This window comes from Poecilia reticulata, chromosome 15 (genome assembly GCF_904066995.2).
Source record: "Poecilia reticulata chromosome 15, P_reticulata-male-v2, whole genome shotgun sequence".
Classification (NCBI taxonomy): domain Eukaryota; kingdom Metazoa; phylum Chordata; class Actinopteri; order Cyprinodontiformes; family Poeciliidae; genus Poecilia; species Poecilia reticulata.
The window spans coordinates 12,860,995-12,886,122 of NC_088844.1; the positions used below are offsets into that span (position 1 = coordinate 12,860,995).

The window sequence follows — 25,128 nt, forward strand, 5'->3', positions numbered from 1 at the left end:
TGATGGATCTGGACTGCTTGTTCCCAACAGGCGTTGGCTAGATACGTGATTCTCACAGTGCGATAACCTTGATTAAAAATTCCATGGCTTCACTGTATTATGGTAATTAAAAATTGATCCAATTGCCTTTATTAGATATATAAAGGCAACCAAACTTTTCTACAACCACTAAAATAAGTATTACAGTCCCCAATAATGTCATCCATGTATATGTTGCTACTTATTATTTTGTTTCTCGTATTGATTTTTTGGTACCACACTTTTGTGTGTCTACTTTGTTTTCTCAGACAGATCATACTGAGCCGAAATAATGTTTAGATTATGGTTCTATAGACCAAATTGACTCTGTTTGGGTTTTTTTGGGGTGGGGGGGTTAAATGTCGACCACTGTTGTGATTTGGCAATTAAATGTGTGCAGCATAAACAAGCTGAAATGAACTGATACTACAAAAAAAATATAAAACAAGCAAACACTTTTGGCTGCTGAACAGACATGCTGCCCATTAGTCAGAGTGATGGGTTGCACCCTGCAGAACGATGCTGCCATCACAATTTCATCACCACACAATAAATGTCAATGCGTTTTTGAAAATGGGACGTGTTAAAAACAAAGATTTTAGCTTCTTGCAAGTGAGACAAAGGTGTTGCAGTTTTCTTTCAGCCTGCTGACAGGCAGTGCAAAGCAGGAAGTCTTGAAAGGGAGGCACAGAGGAAAAACCTTTCAGTCACTTCTTTTTTTGGCATCTCATTTTGTAAAATCCAGCTTCTAGTGGTTACGTTACAATTAAAAGCACTTTAAGACAGAAGAAAGTTTGCCCTTCTTTTGAACCTTGGAATGCCTTAATACAATGCACGGCATGCCTTGCTGTGACATTGCAGACATGGTATATTTTGGAAATCAAAGGAGTGAGCAGCCATCAAAATTCTTTCACACAGATAAGAAATACTCTGCGCAAGCTATCTTCGAGACAAACCAGTTTTTTTTTTGTTTTTTTTTTCTGCTTATCACCCCTATCAACAACTCAAATGTAATTACACTAGAGCTGACATGAGATTAAATCTTTTTGCCTAACTATGCTTTGTGACGACCTTAAACTTCTTTTGGCTTCATTTTCTATTCGTAAGGGCCATTCGCAGAGCAGGATTTGCGAAAGAGCCTGTGACATTTCCTGTTTTGCTGACCGAATTTGTCCCCCTTCCTTGCACGTTACGGCCCAAGCGCTGCCACGGAGGCATCCGAAAGGCCCCTTTTCTAGGTATTTCCGATTACGGTGCAAAAACCAGTTCTCTGTGTTCTTGTGTTTGTGGTGTCCACAAAAGATCAACCAACAGTCATAAAATGTTAAGCAAGGCAAAACATAAGTCAACACGCTGACTTCCTAAACACCCCCCCACAAAAAATTAATAAATCGCCCAATGACACGGGCCGCTGAATACTTCACTACCACGTTCTGAGTGCCCCCATTTGGATTATTATCCAAGGCTGCAACAAAGAGGTTTCAAAATGAGGCTGGTGTAGGCGGCCTATTCAGAATAACTGCAGATGATTTACTGTACTAACATTGTTATCGTTTCTTTTTATAGTGGTTTCAGTTTCGTGTGTAATAACGCAAGTTTATTGTATACGACTGCCATATAGAGGCATAATCATCATGGAACACCAGTGCATATGATCAATGCCCTGCCACATTTACCTGCTGGTGTAGCAGCAAAATCACTGCAAAAAAAAAACAAAACAAACAAAAAAAAACAAACAAAACATCTTTTGGAGAACTGTCCTTAGAAAACCTTTATAATTAGTGATTGAAGATTTTTATCTGTAGAGAGGGAGGAAAAAAAATATATGTGGTGGAGATTGAGTGAGAGATATGGAACAAAGCTTGAGCATGCCTCTCTCTCTCTCTCTCTCTCTCTCTCTCTCGGTCTCTTCTCACAACTGTGGTGAGGAGCTGTTTGTCAATATACACTGCAGAACAACCGCACTGCCAGCCTGCCTCTCTGCACACTGGTACGGTATCTGCAGATTCAGTTTCATTGCTTTGACTGTCACATGAAAGGCTGTTTGTTATCTATAAGTGCTTGTGTGCACCAGTCCTAAACCTTTAAAGCTATTTATTAAGCCTTAAAACTGGTCGAGTCCAAACTTTAAACAAGTCATTCACTGAAGCCGTCATTATCCAGTATGTATCTCTCTACTTTGATTATGTTAGTTGAATTAAAAATAATAATAAAAATTTAAATACACACAACCACACGCACAAGTTTTCTTTCTAGTTCCCCCTAAGTATCTTGCCTGGACTTCAGGGGAAACCCAGCACGAGCCACTGTAAACTTCTGAGCAGTTCAAGCAGAAACATCAAGATGCAGCTTGTTAGAACAACTACGAGTCTGAGTGAATACTACCTGGTCAGCAGAGGTCTTCTTTTGAAGTTATGTCATCTTCAGAAAAAAGAAGAGAGAAAACGAGATTTTTTTTTCTCGCAGCTGCAGCCGACAGTTCAGCGTCCTCCACTCAGGAGTGAGAAGAACTGCGAGGAACAGAGCTGCAGGCTTCAGACTCCACTTGATCGTAACAATATCCGCGTCCACATCAAGCAGGACGGCGGAGGGGGAGCCGAGAGGCACGAAGGGCAGAGAACAAGCTTATATGAAATCACACAAGGCAGCGGCTAACACGTAAAGGGCTGACACTAACTATTAACGGCAAAATGTTTCACTAATACCTACTTTTAACCAGGTTTTAATAAACCAGTATACCACTACTTCCCCCCCCCCCCCCCCCCCCCCCCCCGCGCGTTGGTATGTTCCGTTCTGCTGCGATTCTCCTCCCACAGCTCCTGCTGATTTTTACTACGCAGTGTATATTTAATGTAAAACGACATAGTTACACTTCACTAGGTTAAATTTTGTTTAGGTTTAGCTGCTGTTCTTCAGAAAAGCAACAAAACAGGATGAAATAACGTTTGGAAAATGTAAATAAAAGGCCGCTGGTAATTCTCGTACACTAAGTTGTCACAATTATTAATCCACAACATATTCAAAGTATTGACGTATTGACAGACATTTTAATACAGAAATACAGTAAGACTTGTGTTTTACTTGTGCACGCCAGTTTACTCTGAAGACAAACATTTCCAATTTTTAAGTGAAGGAAAATAGAACAAATTGTTTCCTCAAATCTAGAATTTGGGATGGAAAACTCTGAGGTTTTTCACCAACCCAAGTCTCAAAATCCATAAAGGATGCCCTTTTTTATTTTTATTTTAATGTACGTTTTGAAATGAGTTTGAGAAGTTTACATAGACAATTAATCCACCTTATGCCTATAACCCATTATACTTTGTTTGAATTACATGACTTGGCCCAGTGTTCTTACATGTAAATAAAATAAAAACACCAACCCATCATTTAAATAGCGGGTGGATGATAGTTTTATCTGATGATGTACTTCCTTATATACAGCTGACTATTTGAAAGTCACAGCTTTCTGTTGAAAAGTTATGGTTGCAGTCAGAAATAGTATGCCATGCACTGATTAAATATTATGTATATCAAAAAAAGGAAGTACATTATTCAAACAAAAATCCAACCAGATATCTCAGCAGGGCTGTTAATTCATTTAATTGGCTATGTTTGTTCGGAGGTCAGGATATGGCAAATCCCAACTGATTTCCCTTTGTGAGCAAAATAAGTAAATACACAGGGTTTTCAGTTTCAATTCCAATTGAAGCTTTTTAGTTACATTCATCTTGGATCGTCTACTATTGGTAACTAGTGGAGACCTAAATCCTCGTTTTCAGGAATGGACCAGTTTCACTTTATGCGCCTGTTCAACACGTACTTGTTAGAATTACAAGTTAAAATTTGCTCTGTAATTGGTGCAGATGCAAAATAGGACATGATAATAGGACTTTGATAATCTGTTTTGTGATTATCAAAACAGATTATCAAAGATTTATCAAAATTGCATAAAAGCTTTCTACATTTTTTTTTGTTTTACAAATATCTTTGCTGTAACTTAGCAGAGGAAACACACAATCAATCAATCAATCAATCCTACAGCAACGCCACCAGTTGTAAGATGGGTAAACCAGTATGACTGTGAGGTGATTTCCTTTGTTTGGTTTTCATGGAGATAATCAAAATGTTACATCGCCAGGCCAAAGAACAACAGCCTGCTTTACAGGCATGTGCCTTTCACCTCCTTTGTTTATTTCAGTGCTTCAAATTGTTACTGTGCCTCAATACAGTAACAATTTGAAGCAGTTTTTCAAAACATTAAAAAATTATACATATATAACCACTGATTCATCTCCAGCTGCAGAATTATTAAAATCCTTTTCACAGAACTCTTGTTTTTAAGAAGTTGTGCTTAATGTTTTTAAGACGTTGTGCTTAATAGCTCATGTTTCTTGGCTGTGGGTGCTGTTTAGATGTATGTCACAATTAATTTCTTCACATTTAATGTGCAAAACACAAAAGAAAAAATAAAAACTGTAATAAATCATTTTAGAGTAGCATTAAAGGGAGCCTAGGTGCAACCAGTGGCGTATGCACCACACATTGAGAACTACTGAATCCTGGGCAGTCAATACTCGAAAAGGCAGAGTGTGAATGTTTCTCACTGTCAGACAGACTTCCACATCCTGCTATGGAAAAGTTCACCGCTACATGCTGGAGCAATTCACTTCAATCCACAAAAATCCTTTTAGGAGACCTTCAAACGTGTTTCCAGGGAGATGAGGTGAAAAATATAAATATTTGCAGGATCACGCTTGAGAAGTTGAAATGAAAGCACAGAATGTTGCTGGCAAGTCCTCCAGTGGGTTGTGGCATCAAGTCCAAAAACTTTCTTTTGCAAGTTAAGGTCATGAGTGGAATAAAAGCGAAACTTTAAAACGTTGACACGAAACTTGTTTAGGTTGGTAAATCTTCTGTGAAAGTTTGATTTACCTCTTTTAACCTAATAATAAACTTTTAAAAGAAGCAGTCCTAAAACTGTAAAAATTATTTATTTAAAAAATATTGCATATTGACACTAGCAAGAATTCTTTCAGTTTAAAAGACCGTTATGTCCACCTTAACATAAATTACATTAGTTATTGTACTGCTACTACTGATTAAAGCTACCAATTAGGCTTCCCCACAAAATCTATCAAACCCATGACACCCGTCAGTCAGCTTTTCTATTTATTTTGTAATGTTGTAAATCTTTAGATCAAATGTCCCCACTCCGCTGATAAGCCCATTCCTCTATTGACTTTGCTGGCAACCTATTCAAGATCTTTTGATTTTTTTTTTATTTTATTGCTGTTGAAGTTTTGAAGTCAATTATTGTCATCATCATAGTTTGTTTCAGCTTTGCCACCCAAATCAACATCCATTATTTGGCTCATCATTATAAGTGGGTCAGTTTGAACAATTTACTCGCAAGCAACCCGAGTGCTTCAGAATCTGTTAAAAATGACCACAAGTTGCTCAACGCTTAGCAAAACCTCCAGTGATGTCACAAACTCCTGCTGTGGAACTTGTTTACTTCACAGTACACATTCAATGGAGAAAGAAAAAATAAGATTTAAAAAAAAAGCCTCAAGTGCTTTAGAGAGAAAACTAGAATTGTATCAAAGAGTGTGAACCTGGCAGGTCACATGGCAGTCAAATATAACAAGACTAAGACTTTGTGTCACTTTGGCACGAGTCTGAAATAATCTGCTGCCTAATGCGACACCTTTAATGTATTGAGCGTGCATGAGGAACTGAGCAGAAACTCCTCACAGGACGTTTCACTTCATGGGAAAATCTCAGTGTTGTAAATGTGGGCATAACATGCGTTATCCAGGCAGGATATCCACAGTCTTGTAAATTTCCAGGCAGTAATTCTTGTAAATCTCGGATGTGTTTACCCAACAACAGTGTCTCAACGCAGACGGCTCCCATCGGGCCGCTCGCCTGTGCAGCTCGCAATTAGCATCCAGCGCTTGGCAGATATTAATGGCGCCATTGAGAAAGGAAGAGGGCAGACAAGCACCTCTCCCACAGAAGTCACGGCCTCCTGTTTATTCATTGTGTCAGAGGTTCTTAATCTTCATCCTCGGGACCCCCAGTGCTGCTGGTTTTCATTTTAACAAATTAGATTGGGCCTATTCTCTGCGTGGTTGGAAAGGCAAATTTAATTTACAACCTAGCGAGAAAGAACACTGGCTTCCTGTGTGTTGGGACTCTCAAAGAAAACATTACAAAGACATGTCAGGGATTACATTTTAATTTATGGAATGAGGAAAAATATTCAGCTAAATATGAATGGACTGCTAGGTCTCCCTGCAGGTACAAACTAAATCTAGACTTCTGTTTGATTTAAAAAATTTAAAAAAAGTCACAATAACAAAGTGTTAGTTTGATTTTAAACACAATGCTAACTACTATACAACAATCAAACTGAAAGATTAAAAAAAAATCTGAGTGAACTGAAACAATAAAAACTCAATTTAGTATAAAGAAAAAAATCCCAGTCGACTACTGTGGATTTGCTTTATTGCAATACACTATAGACGTGATTTGTACAAAAGATCAAACTAAAATATGTGGTCTCAAATGGGAAAAAAAAGCAAATTAAAAAAAGAGACAAACATTCACTTGAGAAACTTCAATCAACGCACTCTCTTGAAGATTAGTGCTGCCACACTGTTGCCAATTCTTCCTCCAAACTGGAAGCTCGGGGTAGGCAACTCCTGTACAAATTCAAATCCTGTAAGAAAAAAAACACAGAATACTGCCAAGTTAAGAAATACCCATCAAAACACAAGCAGTCACTCATTTCTTTTGGGCTATAAGTAACTAAAAAGAGGTTAAGCCGGCAGGAAAGTGAGACAACCATCCGTCCACCATCTGTGCTGCTTCCCGGGGTCTAGTAAAGGCAAGCTGTCAGTGTGAAAGAGGAGATCTCAAGGCTGTTCGGCCCCCTGCAGGCTCTCCAGAGTGACTGCAGGGAGACGAGTGACAACCAGTGGATGCTTGCCTAAATTTTAACTGTACAAGCCGTTGTTCCCTGCAGCTTAACAACCTGTCAAGTAATTATTGTGACTTGAGGAACTGTATGTGGTTTTTCTGGACTGAGAGTTAGACAACAAAACAGTTTGAGATAAAGCTGCTGCATGCCAGAGAGACAGCACTGGAGAAAAAAAAATATTGATGTGCCAGAGACGATCAGCAAAGTTTGGCAGCTCCTTTTCAGCTCAACTAGCATTTATCTGAATGTGTAGTTTCGTATTATTTAATCCAATTTTAGCTCTTAAAATAGTTAGCGTTTCCCCCAATCTCAGTATTACGAATTTCACATGTATAGCACGATTTCTCCAAGTTTCACTTGGTTAAATGTAAATCATTGAAGACCATAATCATTTAAATATAAGACCTTCATGACTACTTATTTAAAAAAGAACTGAACCCAACTTGCTTAAAAACGTAACTTTTTATACAACTTTAAACTCGTCTTGGGATCTTGGTTGTGGATCTGACAGGCAAGTCAATTCGCTTTGCATTTAAGTGACCAAACTAACACCCTTAAAAAGTCAGCTAAGCAACAGCTGTTGCTAACCTAAACACGCTCTAGCAAGCTAACAATTGAAATACAATGTTTTAAAGCCAAACTCCATCAAACCCACGTTCTCCTAAAAGATTTGGAAGTCAATAACGAAAGAAGAATTTTCTGGTATTAATTCACTTCTAATTCTACTTCTAGTTTCACAAGAACATTCATTTTGCAGGTTGTGGCAATTGGCTATAAATTTGCTGTTTCTTGGCCTAAATAATTATGACACCACAACTGCCTGATTTAGTATTGATTCAAGGATGGTTGTACACAAAGACACACCACACTTTTCAGACTTTTATTTGCATCAAATCTTAACCAATGTTTAGTTTTTCTCCCCCATCACAATCATGCACCACTACTGTCACATAAAATTGCATCATTTCCTACTGAGGCCCTCTACCTCTGCTTAGATCTGTTTTCCAGGAATACACTATGAAATATAAACTTTAAAGTTGAAAATATTCAAACAAACTCGACAACACATGAGCACGTCTTAACATCTGAAACAATGGATTTCCTCTCACCTTCACAGAATCTCTCCAGCAGCTGCTCTTTTGTCCAGTTACAGGAGGTGATGGCAAAGATGCCGCTGTCCTTAAGAGCGTCTCTTAGGGTGTGGACATACAGTTTCTTGCCCTCCTTGTTGTCGTCTGGGTTTAAACTAATTGCATCAAAAGTTCCTTTATCAATGCAGACATCAAAACCCGCGAGTTCTCCACCGCAGTTCAGGAAATCCGTCTCCTAAAAATAGTGGAAAGGGGAAAATTTGCTGGTCCACTCCACAGTAGGAAATGGAAATAGTCATGTTTCTACTACTTCTACACAAGCCTCAGAATCAACAGTGGCACTATTGAGAGAGTGAACCGCCTTTTGTGGACAGAGCACAAAATACCAGACCTCCAGTGTGAATCCAGCAGCCACATACTCAACAGCCGGGTCCCACAAACTATGAGCCTCATGAAGGAATATCAACATTGGCTAGACCCGGGCTTAGAAATCTAGAAATATTTTTTTGCAGATGACCAACATATAGGCATGCAGAACTAAAAGACGCACAAATGTGAACTGAGGCGGACTTGAGATGGTTTCAGAACTATAACTGACCTATAAAAGGCAAACACGCTCTGATTATTTTTGGCAACCTCCAACACTGCATAAATGACAGCGATGCCAACATTCCTCTCTCTCACATGCTCTCACCACTGTGCTTCCCCTATCCAGCGGGGGTCAATATTGACTTTTGATGGCAGCCCTCCTGCCCGGGCAGAGAGCACACCTTTGTGGGTGTGTTCATGTAGAACAGTGGTGTCTAAAGTCGGGAACGGCAGGGAACGGCAGGTGTCCTGCGTGATTTAGTCCTTTCCCTGGCTCAACACACCTGAATCAAATTATGGTTCATTAGCAGGAGGCAGTTAGGACCATTTGAATCAGCAGTGTTGGAGCAGAAAGTCATCTAAAACTAGCCGGACACCCATGGCGAAGCTGCAAACGCATGCACATTATGTGAGAGATAACAGTCATTACACAATTTATGGACCACCATGCGTCTATAAGCTGTTTTGATACTGGTTTATGTGGACAGCGGTGCCACTTTGGTTTGAGGTGGGAAGACCTCCATTACCTTCAAGGCTTTTCCCTTCCCATCTAACTACCCCACACGGTAAACACAGCAAAGGTTTCTCAAACATTGGCTGGCTCAGACTCACTCTATGCTGAAAACTGTGCAGTTCTACATAAATGAATCCATATAAAGGGCATCAAAATAGTATTCATACCTTCTAAAACTGTTACTGCCAAAGCTTCAATGAGTTTAAAATCATTTTATGCGATCTAAAAACACATTCTAAAACTTATATGTGAATATGAGACATGGTTTTAAGTTTTTTTTTTTTACAATAGGTATCTGTACAGATTTTAAGTGGACAACTTAGGTGTGGTGATTCTTAATTTTGCACAAAAAAAAAACGAAAACAAAAGTTTCACATAGCCACGCTAATGTTCTGGTAAAATACTTCAAATAATTTAACAAAGTAAGTACTACAATCATCTATGTATGACTTTTTCATCCAACATCATTTCTCCAGATCATTTTGATTCTCTGGCTGCCACTCTTCTGGGGTGACTAGGCAGATGCTTTTAATCTCAGCTGATGCAGAATCGTTTTACCTCTTTTTTTTTTTTAAGCTATCCCTAAACCTTGTCTAGCTGAGTGGCCCAACCACAGTTCATTTGAAACTTCCTGGCAGATGCTTTTTCATTTTCTATGTGTTGGTAATTTTTTTATGCTGGTGATGCCTAACAACATGTTCACAACCCTTTGCAGTTTTTTATTATTATTTTTTTTTTAAAGGTCAGGTCAAAACATCAGTGATCTCCAAAGATACTTCAATAAGCTGAGTCAAGATGATTCTGTGGGTTTGGTTGGCTAACTTCATGTTTGCTGACACAAGAAACGGTACTTTAAGATCACCTGAAAATATCTACAAAACAAAACTGGCATTTAATGTGGATTATGGGTGTGTTTGACATTGATAAAGATTTGTGTATATAAACAAAAAAGAAGCCATTTTGATTGTATAACTTTCTAAGAGTGAAAACAACTATAGAGCAGCTGGGGAAAGGTATATTTTGATGTCCATTTTTTTTTCTTTATAAAAATGCCAGCGACATTCATGTTTTTCCTCACGCTAAGAACATTTACTACACCATAAACGTGGAAGCCATTCCGTAATTATACAGAATTATGAATATGACAGTCCAATTTCACATCTGCTGCACACCAGCTAATATCTTTAGCATCTCAGTAGATGTTTCTTTGCATTTATTTCATGCTCAGAGCTATTGATTACATGACAAACTTCAACCCACCTTTACAGTGACGTCAGTTAAGCCCTCTGCCTGCAGAACATTTCGGGCCAGTTCTACTGATGCTGGAGAATAATCTATACCGGTAAGGTTTCTGTATCCATGTTTTGCCTGAGAAGAAAAAAAAAATCGAATTAAGATTAATGTTAGTAAAAGGTTACATACATTTTTGTGAAAGGATAGGTTGAACCACTTGTTCTCCTCTTAGTAAAAATTCTTTACAAACTACACAGATTGTTCAAATTCCTGAAGAGTTCTCGGAAGGGTAGGCAATTGTATTGCGCAAAAAATAAGCTTTGCAAAGGGAATAAACAATGTCCTCCCGGACTGAAAACAGGTCCAATAGGACTTGCTGACACATAGCATGTTAGTGGAAAAGTTTGTGATTTCTATTTATGTAAAGTGAACCTTTTTAACCAATTAAAGACTCATTAAAAATGTAATTGACAGAAAATAAAGATTTTTTACCGTAAAATGAAATGCTTTTAATAAAATAAAAATTGTGTGGTTTTCTCATTTTTTGTATCGCATATTAAGCTTTCACTGTGATGTAGTTATTCTAACAGAAAAGCTTAATTTTGCCAGTACTACAATATGGCACAATTAAATACCATTTTAACACTATATATTACACCTTTCTTTTCATGCATGTCACATTTTGATGAAAAATGTGTAAAATATATCAGCAACATATTTACATGTCAGAGCACTTTTTTTTATTTTTAGAAAATCTTCCAACATTTTTAAAATATTTATTATCAAAATTATATATTTAGCAAAGACATGAAAGACATTTAGATGATTTTTTTTTCACTTTGCTCACACCAGTTCAACCAAGAAGGCCCCATTTCCGGTGCCAATGTCGAGAATGGCAGCATCCTCAGGGATCTTAGCTTTCTGCATCCATCGCAGGACACGATTCATGCTTTCCTCACCAAACCTTTAAAGGAAGAAAAAACAATTTCAAGTTGAAGAAATTGCTGGTGAATCTAGTTATGGTCTTTTTTTTTTTTTTTGTAGCTTTTTAAAACCAAAATCCAAAGAGCGCGCGAATAGACATGATTGGTTACAATGCTGTTTTGTAAAGGTAAAATTGTAACAATTAAAAGAAAGGGAAAAAAAGGTCCATGGAAGTTAACCACATCAGTAAATGTGATTTCCAGATTCTACCACAATAAAAAGACAGGTACTAAAACTGGATTGCAACGTGACTTGGAAGGAAGAAAAAAAAAAAAGATTACAATAATACAAAAACATTCTTATCCATTGCTGCAACATGTTTGGTTAAATAATACGATTTAAGTGCATTGATATAAATATTTGGGTCGATATCAATATTAATATTGCTGTTGTTAACGTGAATTATCTTAAAGCTAAACTGTGAATGTTCTGTAACCTCTGCATACTGCCAGGATTCTCTTGCAAGAGAGATTTTTAATCTCAATGGGATTTTCTTGGTATAATAAAGGTTGAATGCATAAAAAAAATGGTAAAGCACATCAAAGGAAATGTCTGACTTTGAAGAAGGTAATTTGAAATAAATACTGAAATAAATTACTGTTTGGTAATACTCTCCTGGAATAGAAACACGTTTCTACAGATTTGATGTCAAATAATGAGAAAAATAGAGGTTGACTTTTTTTCCCCCAACGTAATGGCTTCAATTGTTCATTACAACCTAGTTTGGTAAATCTGTTACTATAGAACAAAATAGTTCAGCATTTGAAAAGCTGTTCAAAAAACCATGCGGTAATTTGTTAATAAAGAGTGATTAGCACAAAAAAAAATACAGAAAACTTCTTCCTACCATATTTCGCCAACGTCTCCAATGTCTTTAAACGTCTCTAGCTCTTTTTGGTATGCTTCCTCCCAACTGTAGAATAAGAAAACCATTGAAAACCTTACAACACTCAAGACTGCAAACACTAAAATGCTGCAGCCTTATAAAACAGAAAATGCATGTTGTTTAGTGACGACGTAGCGAGCCTATGTGTTTTAGGCTAATAAGCTACATTAACAGTTCAACTTCATTCTAGCTACTTATACATCATATTTTAAAAAATGTCCCCAGTGAATCAATGCGTTGTCGAAATACTCCAGGTGACAGTTCTTCAAGCTAAAAACATGTAGCTCCCAGCTAACTGTCACGTTGAGCCGTCAATTTCAAGCTTCGTGCAAACATTAAGACAATCAACTCTTACTATTCTTTGGTTCCGAGTTTTGACGTTTCAAAATCATCATCGGAATATTTATCTTCTTCTAAATCCGAGCAGTTTCCACAACCATGTGAGTCCTGTCTGGGTTCTGCCATGTTGCTGCGGGTTCACAGCAGAGGCAGCCTACATTTCCCACAAGGAATTGCGTCAAAGGAGCGTATCCTTAAACGTAGGGGGCATTGGGATTGATAGGGATGTTTCCAACATGGCGGCATCCATTTCAGGCTACACTTTCAGTTCTGTGTGTTATCACAGCGCTAACAGCAACTCAGATCATGTAAGTTGGCGAAAAATGGTTTCCAATGGCCACGGTTTAGTGCTCACGTAGGTCTGTGTAGTTCGTTGGTGTGCATTATGGTTTATTGATAGCTTTAGTTTGTGTTGTTTTCCTGTGTCATCCTGGTTCCGTCTATCTACCGGCTTGTATGCTATGGTTAGAGAAACACGAAGACAGGATTGTCAACCTTCTGAAAATCTAATGTATTGCATTAGCAGGAAATAATGTACATTTGTATAAATAAATGTAGGATGCTGTGTGCATAACCACCGGTTATACAGCTATACATACTTCTTTATGGAAAGTTAGGTTTCCAGGAAATATCCAGTAGTTAGCTACTTAGCATGGTAGCCAAAGTCAACTGACTTCCGTGTATCGGTACAGGTGATATTTGCTCCTAACATCGGTCTTTGAGCATTAAAATGCTGCTTGTGTTTTTATAAAGGGGAAACACGGTTAAATGTTAGCCGAGAGGATTGAATAACTAAAGTTATAACTCTTGTTTTCTTGTATATTTTTAGCATAGCTAAATTAGCTTGTTAGCCAGTTTGCTAATAGCTGTTGCTCAACTTGTTTTTAAATGTCCTTCTGTTTTCTCTAGTTTTATTGATTTCGGTTGGTTGCTATCAAAAGTCAAGAGTTACACTGTGTGACAAATGGAAGTAAAATAAACTTTTAACATTAAGGATCGTGTCAGCTGAGGTAATATCAGCTGGTGTGTTTACATCTTCGAGGTCTAAAAAGTGGGCCTTGGTAGGAGCTTTGCTCCTGCAAGGCAAAGTACAGGTTTAACTGCATTCCTGGCTAAACATCTGTCAGCTGTCATCTCTGTGCAGATAAAGGAATTGTATAGAACAGAGCTAAAGTTCAAGTAGCATTAAAGCAATTTAAAAGAGTAAAACGTACGGCTTACAAGCTGTGAAAAGTTATTGAATGTATTCCTTTTAAAGGCAAATTTATTAATGTCCCACCTAATGAATTGCTGAAATTGTTGGTCTTAAATTTTATCCTGACGTCTTTTCACTTACAGTGCCTTGAAGTATTCATTCCCCTTGGACTCTATACTTGAACCTACAAATTTCATCAAGATGTGCTTGACTTTTGATGTTGTGGGTCAGCACAAAGTAGTGCATAGTTGTGAATTGAGATGGGTTTTTTTTTTTTTTTTTTTTTTTAAAGAAGTATGCGTTTGTATGTAGCACATACAAATCACAATCTATGTTGTGTTGTAGTTAAAGCTGCAGATGTTTTGTGGTATGTCTGTGGTAGTTTTGCAGAGCCATACATTATTTCCTCTTCTTTGTAAAATAGCTCAAACTTTGTCATGTTCGATGGAGAGCTTTGGTTAACACTGATTATCATAAATCATCATGATTAGATGCAATGTTATGTCATCAGTATTTCTGTAAACTATTAAAGGCTGTACTAAGCAAGCTTTAGGGTATTTTTTGACTTGAGGTGGACCACTGCCTTTTTTTGCACCTTTGATGTTTGGTCATCAATGCCACACATTTCAGCTCTTCTGTGTATTTAGGTCAAACCAAAATTCTGCTTACGGCTGTGGTTGTGTTTTTTTTTTTTCCCCAAAACAATCTTAATGGTAAATGCCTCCAGACGAGCAGCTGCGGGCATTTTCCCCCTCTGCTTAAACAATAGACACAGGAATGACGGTAAACGTGTATAGATGTCCAAAGAGAGTCTAGTTTAAAGGCACCATAAATCATGATAATGCAATTTGTATTTATGCCTGTGTTGAAACGAATGTTTATCAAGCAGTTTTGTGAATTCAATAATTATGCCTCCACTTTGGGTCGTGAAAATGTATTTTGTTTTGCAGGAGGGCTTCCTATTAGGAGATGTAAGGCAGGAAGAGACTGTCAGCATCAGTGATGCACAGATTAGCAGTTCGGAGCTGCTGCAGGTAGTAGGTAAGCAGCTTAATAATATGGATGTCAACTGATTTAAGCGAGTCAACATACCACAGTTCAATGTTTAGCATATTTTTCTAGGATTTAATTTGCAAGGGTACCAGGGTGAATGAGATATTTAATCATTGATTACTTCCCTTCACCCCCATTTCAGCATCGTTTCCGGAGTTCTACATATCTGCTCAATCAAGCCATTCTATACAGAAACAATGTTACTTCAATTTTTTGTTATCATTATTTCTGTTTGCAACCATATAAAGTTAAATGATGGCTTAAAAAAGTATAGTTTGTTTGCTGTGTTTTTCCACACTTATCCTTGCATTTGGATAATGCTTTAAAAAGTATAGATATGATTACTTGAAACTAAAACAGATATTGTCGTCCTTTCCCTTGCAGAAATTCATAATCATGACCCTTGTGCACATTTATTTAGGTAAGCAATTGCTTTTTTTTTTACGCTTAAACTTCTTTTGTTAAAATGTTTCTGCCTGATCTGCAGATTTATCTTTTGTTAATGGGCTGCAAGATGTTTGGCTTTGTTACTTAAAGAAAACCAGTTTTTGTGCATGTAAAACTGTATCTACTATGTTGGTGGGTATCTGCTGCAAGAACTCAATGCAAGGTGTCTTAGTCACCTTGTGATTTTAAATTGACAGTGGACAGTAGATGGCTCCTTGTGACGAGACTAGATTTCATTGGAGGTCTGGCAGAAGAGGAGTATGAATCTGATGAATGAATTTGATCTGACTTTTTTCCCCCCCTTCTTCTTAGCTTTTATGACTTCGCAGGTAAAATCAGCGAAGAAAATCTCAACAGCATTCTTAAAGATAGGCGAAAAGTAAGTCATTTCTTTGTTTACATTCAGATGTCCTCATCTTGATGGAAAAACAAAAAAAAAATTTCAGTTTTTTTTAGGGGGGTTTTTTTAAACTCGTTTTTATATTTTATGTATATTTTTACATATATTAAATTAACTGCAAACTGGGATTTTGACATTTCTCTGTACGGTATTTTAAGCATCTGACTGAAATCCAATTGTTTTTCAAACAAACGTGTCTTTGATTGTGTAGAATGTCATCGGTTGGTATCGATTCCGGAGGAACACGCAGCAGCAGATGACGTTCAGGGAGCAGATCATCCACAAACAGCTCACTCAGCTGCTCGGTGTGCCCGACCTCGTCTTCCTTCTTTTTAGCTTCATCTCTACAGCCAACAGCTCCACGCACGCACTGGAGTATGTGCTCTTCAGGCCGAACCGAAGGTGCCACAGAATCACATTATCTCTTCAGAACGTTTGTCTGATCATCTGATTCTTTAGCCACAGTTTGTTTCTAGTGAATTAGTTTTGTCTTTTTGCAGATGTCTTTTGTTTGAATTTAAACTACACCTCTTTCGATATCGTCCTGTACTTCTGGAGTACTTGGCGACAGAGACAAATATATTGGCTCTTGTGGAAAATAAATGTTACATGCCTTAAAATGACTTCACCTTTATTGTAGTAGCATATTTTAAACAGAAAAGATTAGGCAAAAAGTCCAGGTAATCCACGACTTTCTGTTTCTTACCTGCATTCCGACTGATTATAAGAGGTATGCAAGGCCAAAGCTGCTCCACCTGAAGCAAACCTAGAAAGTGTGTTGCCCATTTTTCTTTGTTCAACCTTTAGTGGACTAATAGTATAATGCTACAAGCGATTATGCCATACTAGTAGCTTTAGCTGTCTGTATGATAATATCATACTACCTGTATTAGTCGCTTACACTGGAAACGTAGGAAAAGGAATCATCAATTAGGTCGAGGAGTTGGGGCTACGGTGTTGGGAAAATAAAAGCTGGAATGTTTGCAGATAAAATTTTAAGTTTAGTGTCAATTTTGTTGCAAACAGCTTCACAGCTCTATTAACGGTCCCACCAATTTGACTCATTCGTGTTCTAATTTTAGACACTGATCTTAAGGTTCTGAGTTAAACAAAAAAAAAAAAAAGCATAAACACAAAACCTTCACCTGAATAGTAAAATGTGTGTGATGTATTGCAAAGTTGTAATTTTGGTTGTAAAAAAAAAAATAAAATGTTTTGAAAAGTAGATTTTTTTTTTTTTTTTTACAGGGACTAACTGGTCATTTCCTCTCAGTAGGTACAACCAGAGGATTATACTCACGATCCCAAATCTCGGCAACACAAGCCAGCAGGAATACAAACTCTCCTCAGTACCCAACACCTCACTCAACTATGCCAAGGTCATCAAAGAGCACGGGTAAGTCTCAGGCTCCTATTTTAATGCTAGTTCTGAGGCACTGCTAATGAAGTTCAGTTGGTCACTCTTATCACCTGATATATGTCAAAGTGCTGCAGCCATCTGTACCTGAAGGGATTTCACATGTTCACTCTGGGGACAGAAAGTGTACAACTGTGATCAGAAAGAGCTTTGAACACATGTCACTCCAGGAAGTTGCAGTGTTTTTTTGTTTTGTTTTTTTTTTAAGAAAAATAATTAAGTAAAACTGAATTGAGAGCACATTTCTAACGGCATTAATATATTAACTATGAGAGTTTTTGCGTTTTGCGTAAAATTTTTTGTATGTGTGTTTGAGCCACCAAAATAGTAGTAGATTGTGTTGGATTGTTAGTATTGATGTCTCTCAAAGGAAATGACAGCTTTCTAGAGATCCAACAACAGAACCAATGGAATTCGTTTTTACTTGAGTACACAAAACTTGATACTAAATGTCTGTAGAGAGTTAAATATTAGCAGTCACTCTAATATATGGCCAACAAGGGTTTGACGGCTGTAATGCTAAAAAAAATGTTTTCCATTGATTATTGAGAAGAGGATAATTTACTTTGAACTTGTCATATTTTTTATTAAATCTCAATACAAAAGGAAAAATAGTTGTCTCAAATTATTCGACTTGAACATTGCGTTATTAATCTCTTGGCAGATGTCTGTGTAAAAAGATAACTTTAAATCTTAACTTGCCAGCTGTATTAATAAATTTGGTGGCAACTGTACAACAACCGATAAGGGTGTAGGAGTGCAACTGCTCCACCTTTGTGCATTGGCATGCTCTTCGCTCCAAACATGAACATAAAATGACTTGCAGCAGCTGTTAATATTGGCACAATAAAACAAAATGAAGTTGATCTGATCCAGGGAACAGCTGCATCCCTTTGTTAAAGCCATCCTCCATGTGTTCAGCTGAGAGAGAGAGAGAGAGATGAGCGAGTTTCAGCCTACTGCTATTCAAAGTTATGTAACTGGGGTGGACAGAATCGCTGACTGGCATCAATATTTATGTAAATTATTATTTAAATTGCTGTACTATTTTGGCTTTGGTATCTGGCTGCTAGCTTTTTTTTTTTTTTTTGGGTAACTATAATTTGAATGCACTCGTCTAGCTTTCCTTTCAACACTATAGATGGTGTAGGACTGATGGCTGAGCCCAGGGGAAGGCTGGTATGCGACAGCCAGCACATGCGTTGGCTTGTGTCTTTGTGTCTAAACTTAGATCCACTGTTTCTACTGCAGATCAGCTTCGACCAGACCGCTTGGATTTAGTCAGGCCTTCCTGTCCAAATGTCCTCGCTCAGCATGCAAAGGAAATTTTTTTGCAGTATTGACATTTTAATGTCTTAGATGTGGCTTTGGTTGACGATCTTTTTTTTTTTTTTTTTTTCCATTTGTACTTTGCAATCGTTGTATCAGCAAAAAACAAAATAAAGATTTGATTTAAAATTTTTCCTCAGCGCCGAGTTCTTTGACAAAGATGGTGTAATGAAGGATATCCGAACAATATTCCAAGTCTACAGTGCGCTACAAGACAAAGTGCAGGTGAGTTTCTTGGTAACTGTGTGAAATTTTGCTTACTACTCGATGCAAAACAGTTGAGGCAGTAAACATGCTTTTCACTTTCTTCTCTTATCCTCAGGCTGTTTGTGGAGAGGTGGAGCAAAGTGAACGTGTCAGAGAAAAACTTCAAGACGAGGTGAACAAACTCAAACAGCAGATCGCTCTCAGGAAACGCTTAGCTGCAGAGGAGGAAAGAAGTACGTATCCACTTTGGGCTCTAAAGACAAGATGAAGGACAAAAATAATACTCCTATTGTTCCAATAGATTAAATGCAGTGCCTTGCAAAAGTTCTTATACCCATAGATGGATAGATAAATTGCTAGGTATCGTCCACCTAAACTAACAAGTTTATGTCACACAATTTAGGTTTGGATCAGGCGGCCCATTGTAACTCTAGTAGTACTGAAGAGATTGACGGATTCAAAGGGATATCTCCACAAATCTGACTAATGAGCTGGATTGCAGAAAGAATAGAACCCGTTGAAAGAAAGCCATAAGGAGTATTGTTTCACACAAGCCATGAAAGAATGCTACGAACATGTAGAAAGTGGTCTGGTCCAAAATCAAACTTTCTGGCCTGTAAGCAAAACATTGCATCGCTTAAAGCACTACATCATCATTAATGCGCAATCACACATGATGGTGGCAGCGTCATTCTGTGGGAGTGGGCTTCACCAACAGGGACAGAGTTGTGAGTTTATGAGATGATGTCAGTGTTGATGGAAAACATGCTGGAGGCTGTACAAGACTGAAGTGTTAAATGTTTGTTGTTTTTGAGAGGGTTTACTTGCATTATTCTGCCTTTACCACTATATTACCTTAAAATGTTCTCAAAGCAGCAATGTTGGTGTTCACCTTAGTAACATCTGTGCAGGCCTGTACATGGGTTCTGATAGCCTAGTCAAAGTTCAGACCTTATCCATTTTGCTTGAAACTCAATCCTAACAGAAGCTCTCCGTCCTGTCTGACAGAGCAAAGAAGAATGGGCAAAAACTTTCCTTTCACTTCATTAAGAAGCGTTTCTTTTTCTTGGTTTGAGGGTCTGAAAACTTTTGCAGGGCACAATATCTGACAGCAAATGTTATAGCTTCATTTTCTCTAACACCACTCTAAATGCTTCACCAGTGGATGATTTGTTTTAATGCGTTTCTCCCTCCACAATGAAAACTTTGAGCAACTTTATCTCCTCTCCGTTTGCTGTAAAGGACTCCGTGAGGACTCCCGCTCCCCGCCTGAGGAGAACACGGAACCCTGCGAGGCGTCCTCCATTCTTTCCAGAATAGCTTTTGACGCACCCTCGGCCCCGGAGCGACCCAGCACCTCACCAAACCCCCCGTCGTACACTGACCTCTTATCCCAAGACGACAATCTGCTCTCCTCCTCTACCCCGCCGACCAGGGCTGCTCTGTTGCCTCGGCCCCAAGCCGTGGGCTCACCGGGTCACCCATCCCCGGCCCCTGTCCAGACGGACCTGGGACTCGGTCTCAGGCAAGGCATGGGCCTCGGTGCCAGTTTGAGCCCTGTTAGCACTCCCAGCACCCCGTACCTCGGCAACGGCGATGGATCAAGCTCCGATTCTTTAGACAGACAAGCTGCTGGGCAAGAGGATGACGATGACGAGGAGGAGGACGAAGACGACGCGGACGAGGACAGTAGTGAATACGAGAACTTGGTGAGCGAAGGGTCTCATTTGCCTCTGGTCTCAGCCAGCGTTTTAGCTCAAGGCCGACCGGCTGCCCTCGGCCCTGACGGCGACGCCCGCGACTCACAAATGACATAGAAACACGCTACGGGATGAGAGAGGGACACACGTCAGCGGCACACCTGTTGGCGGTGGGAATCTGAAACAATCAAAGATGAGCAAATGTAGACAAAAGGAAGTGCCAGTCCTGAAAGTGAAAGGCATTCACACATGGTTTCCCACGGTGTAGGTCGGTCATATTTTAGGGGAATCCTTGCAAGGCTTTGCAGATATGTCTCACTGGGGTAAAAAAAAAAAAAAAAAAAAACTTGTCGTTTTTTTGTTTGTTTTTTTACATATATATATATTCTTGAGGCCATTCAAGGTACTTAAATGTGGACCTGTCTGATTTCCGAGTCAGATGTGGATTCAACAAAGCAATTTCTGCCAGCTGGTTGGCTAACTTGCTTGTGATAAAACAGCTCTACACTCTTTACGTATGTTTTTCTGCATTCTTTGTGTCGCGTTTGCATCAAAAGCTGAAGCGTCATTTTTCGCATTACTTCTTGCACAATTTATTTTTTAATTCCTTTTTTTTTTCCCCCTTTTGAGCAATCCCTTTAAGAAAGTAAAGGGACATGTTCTGCTGCCTTTAACTAATATTAAACGAAGGCAAATGATTACTGACTTATTTGACTCTGTTCTACAGTGTCCGATGATTAAAGTTGCCTGTTTAAACGATGAATAGATTTCAAGTCAAATTTACTCTGCCACTTCCATAATAGGTGCTTTATATTCATAATATGTACGTATATGTATTGTCACATTAACAGTTTCTCTACTTTGACTGGGAATATTAGTGACTCGTCTCTAGGATTATGTTCATGTGTTTTGCTGCACTTAAAACTTAAGATTCCTTTCTATTTTTGCTTTACCAATGCTGACATATTGTGTCGTTTTTACAGTCTCGGCTTTCTCCCCCCCCTCTGTCTTTATTTTCATTGTACAGGGTTCACGGGGCAAACACGGTGTACTGTAGCTTTACTAACAAAATGCTTAAAGTTCCCTTTGCTGCTGCAACACAGAGAGAGAGCCACTAGTAAAAGTTGCTTCTGTCTGTTCGTTTTTCATATAAACACCTGGCTGCTACCTTCATTTTTACTGTGCTGGTTGTCTCAATACTACTGACCGTGCTCATATAGCCACTTCCAACACACTTTATTACTGGAGCGTCTCTATGAAAGCTGTAAAGAAAGGCGTCTGGAGTGTGTCAATTTTAACAGTGGGAATTAATCTCTTTGCCTTCTTAGTTTGCTTAGTTAACAGCAGTGCTAACGCATTCTCATCTGCTTGGGCCGACGTTGCGTGTGTGGACCTAGATAATGTGATTTAATTTTTTTTCTTCCCATAAAACATGACCCTGCTTTAGTATACAGTGCCTTCCACTCTGGGCAGTCTGTGTCTGCGCTCAGAATCAAGATTTTAGTAGAGCAGTGAAAGTAGATAAACATCTTCTGTCTTTTCCATTATCAGCTTCCAGAGGGTTGGTTTTTTTTTTTTTTTTTTTTTTTTTTTTTTACTTTAAGGTACTGCATCTATTTCTTCACTGCCTAAATATTTTCCATGTAATAGGCATGGGCCGGTTCAATTTCAATAAAAAGAAAATACTATGGTATCAATTTATCTCAAAAAAGATTTAAAACAAATGATCAAAATCAATTCGTTAACAAAGCAAAGGCAATAGTTTTTACTGCTACTGAAATAATCTTCCTATGTTGACTGTTACAGGTATAATAACATAAAAATAACTGAAACCTCAGTTATTTTAATTTGGTGCATGGACTACTACGCTACTCCTTTTGTGACAGTGCCATGATTTATGTGTTAGTGCTGTGTGTGCTTTTCGTAATGGGAAATGGTTACAAATGGCTTAATTTGTTTGGTATAAGCAAGGGAAAAGTGCTGTAGCTTCTTTCAGGAAGCTGGCTGGCAGTGCACAGTAAAAGAGGAGAGTGCCACCCTGAGCTCTTCTGTGCTCTACATAGCACAGTCTTAAGAGTTTTGGGTCATTAGGTCAGTAATTCTCAAAGTATAACCTTGAGTAAAGACAGTTTTTCAGTATTTACAAAAACTAGATTGTGCAACATAACTAAAGCAAAAAAATACATAGAGAGCAAACTGTCTGCTTCTTAACGAACACGACTCCCTGAGAGCTGTTTGCAAAATGTGACTTTATGAAAACTGGAAATATTTACAGATTGGATGTTATTCTTGCCATCATGAAGTCTCTGAAAACTGCCATTTTCTTTCGCATATTTTACAAGATTTAAAAACCGTAGCTTTTTAAAACTTCAGAATACAATGAACATATAGGTAAATGGCCCATGCCTATTGTCTACCTGCATCCCGAGTTTATTTCTCTTGCTGTCTGGAATGACTTTTGTATCTTAAAGTTGCAATGTTGGTTTGGTTGCCTAATTGCTTGAAACTGGAAATGCAGCCAAGTCCAACGAACTGAGAAGCCTTAAAGAAAAAGTTGATGACTGACATTTAGATCAATGCGTTTGCAGACGGCGCCCACAGGAGCGGTGGATAACTGGGTTGCGGAACACTTTTTGCATGAACCGGTGATTTCTAGACACTGTTAAATTTAGCATGGACTCATGCTTGCACTGCACCGGATATATTTTGTGGAGAGGAGAGGTTTTGTCTTGTGAACAAGCTCGGCTTTATTTAGGCACTCGGTTGGTATGTCTTTTTTTTTTTTTCTTGTGTGTTTTGTTTTATTTAGTTTTCCCTTGCCCTGATGTGTAATGCCAATGCATCACTGACTAGGAACTGGCACTCAAAATGACCTAGAGTAACAATCGTGCAAAGAAAAATGAAATGACTTGAATGAGCTTTTCAGGAGTGCAATTTCCTTGGAATACTGAATTAAGGAAATAAATAATGAATGTATATTAGACAGTAGTGGATAACATATAAACAGCACTTACTGTACTGTATAAGCTTGTCTCAGATGAGTGATGTGAAGGTATAGAGCAACATTTCTCAGAGATTGTCCTCATAATCTTTGTTCTTCACACCCTCTGATAAAAGCTTCGTGGGCGTTGGCCCGGGTGAAACCTTTGCAGCTCCCTGGTGCAGAAGATTGACCATATGTGAGAATCTACACTGTTTAGATCGACATGTTTTCAAGTTACAGCATAATCCAAATGTATACTCACGTACTCTCACTGTACGAGGTGACCTTTTGCTTCCTCCGTGGAGTGGACCGTAACATAATCACCTCACCTTAAAGCACAAAGTTCAGTGCACACACCTTAGATCAGGGGTGTCCAAAGTCGGTCCTCGAGGGCCGGCATCCTGCATGTTTTAGTTCTTTCCCTGGTTTAACACACCTGGATCAAATGATGGCTCGTTAGAAGGGCTAAGAGGAACATTGACCTGCTGAAAAGGTGGTTATCACCACCAGGGAGAGAACTAAAACATGCAGGACGCCGGCCCTCGAGGACCGACTTTGGACACCCCTGCCTTAGATCTTCTGGAATTTTATCTGGATTTGTGTATATGATGAAAGTTGACCAAGGACTTGTTTGGTTAAGCACAGAGAACGAGGTGGTATAAACCGAGGGATAATAAATAAGACATTCATATGTGATGGAATGCTCCTTTGTTTTCTTACGCAAGTAGGCTACAAGTTAACATATTTTGCTCATAAAATAGACGGTGTCGCAGTTATTTTTATCTCATTTGCAAAATGCAGTTAAAATATTTAAATGATTAGTTATAAAGATTAAATTATAAAAAGAATAAAGCATTTTTAAAATATATATAAAAAAGCGTACATTTTAATTCAAATTTGAAGTCACTTGGATTTTGTATTCAATAATTTCATGGTTTCTTTGCATCATGTAGTTCACCATGAAATAATTGAAACTCACTGTGGCTCATTTAAAACTTTTTAGCACCTCATTGATTAACCTTAAAGTTTAGATCGGTTGTCTTGTGTACAGCTGTGTTAGTTTAGTAAATAGGATATTTACTAAGTTTTAGAATTGCTTTAATTATAAAGCAATTATAAATGTATTATTTTTGTTGAAACATGGTGTTTTTGAACTGCCGTACAATTTCAATTCAACTTTGGTAATTGAAAAGTGAAAAGACAGGCTGTGTTACAGATGGACAAACGGGGATCATTCATGAACAATTGACTTCAAAAGGAGTAGTGCAAATCAAAAATGTATTTGTACAGCGTGATAAATCTAACACCCCTTAGAAAAATCCTAAAGATAATACAGGCTTGTGACAGTTTTACAGTTGGTAAAGAAGAAGTGTTTGCTCCACGTTCTGACTTTAATGGATAAGGGGGTAAAATATTTTTATGATGTGCGGAAACAAATAGCCATTCAATAATTAAATGCATTGTGAAGTAATTATATGTATATTATATATAAAAATGTTTTAGCAGATGGCGTGTTTCAATTTTATTAAATAATGATTTATCTAGTATTTTTATTTTTTTTTATTGTGACACTACGATACTATTGGGCTACAGAAAAAGGCTAAAATACTTTTTTCCCCTTTCTTTTAAAGGGGCAGTATTGCATAAAATTGACTTGTTTGAGCTTTACATAATGTTATTCCCTCATCAAAAGTATACCTGGAGTGTTGCCTTGATTTTTTTTCATGCATATTTGAGAAATCTGCTGTGATTCAGC

The 25,128-nt window shown here is 38.1% G+C and overlaps 3 protein-coding genes across 4 annotated transcripts in view; 1 reads left to right on the top strand and 2 right to left on the bottom strand.

Annotated features, from left to right (window-relative positions):
• The window catches only part of LOC103476752 (protein FAM53B-like), a 34,381-nt gene extending 31,674 nt beyond the window's left edge, over positions 1 to 2,707 (bottom strand). The window contains exon 1 of the mRNA XM_008429299.3: positions 2,404 to 2,707. The gene's annotated coding sequence lies outside the window, so the exon portion shown is untranslated. The remainder of the gene's footprint in view (positions 1 to 2,403) is intronic.
• Positions 2,708 to 6,246: 3,539 nt separating this feature from the next.
• eef1akmt2 (EEF1A lysine methyltransferase 2) lies at positions 6,247 to 12,815 on the bottom strand. Its single transcript, XM_008429300.3, has 6 exons — positions 12,658 to 12,815; positions 12,264 to 12,329; positions 11,282 to 11,396; positions 10,460 to 10,567; positions 8,116 to 8,332; positions 6,247 to 6,745 (listed from the first exon to the last, which is right to left on the bottom strand). Exons 1-6 carry the CDS (start codon positions 12,765 to 12,767, stop codon positions 6,648 to 6,650), a joined length of 714 nt encoding a protein of 237 aa, XP_008427522.1. The 5' UTR covers positions 12,768 to 12,815; the 3' UTR covers positions 6,247 to 6,647.
• A 2-nt stretch (positions 12,816 to 12,817) lies between these two features.
• Positions 12,818 to 24,068, top strand: abraxas2 (abraxas 2, BRISC complex subunit). Of its 2 annotated transcripts, none has more exons than XM_081616582.1 (9): positions 12,818 to 12,949; positions 14,787 to 14,877; positions 15,274 to 15,310; positions 15,649 to 15,715; positions 15,948 to 16,138; positions 17,010 to 17,132; positions 18,623 to 18,707; positions 18,805 to 18,922; positions 19,932 to 24,068. In XM_081616582.1, exons 1-9 carry the CDS (start codon positions 12,878 to 12,880, stop codon positions 20,504 to 20,506), a joined length of 1,359 nt encoding a protein of 452 aa, XP_081472708.1. In that variant the 5' UTR covers positions 12,818 to 12,877; the 3' UTR covers positions 20,507 to 24,068. The 2 variants fall into 2 exon arrangements, with proteins under 2 accessions (XP_081472708.1, XP_008427524.1); XM_008429302.2 differs by having other exon boundaries at positions 17,013 to 17,132.
• The last annotated feature ends 1,060 nt before the right edge of the window (positions 24,069 to 25,128 follow it).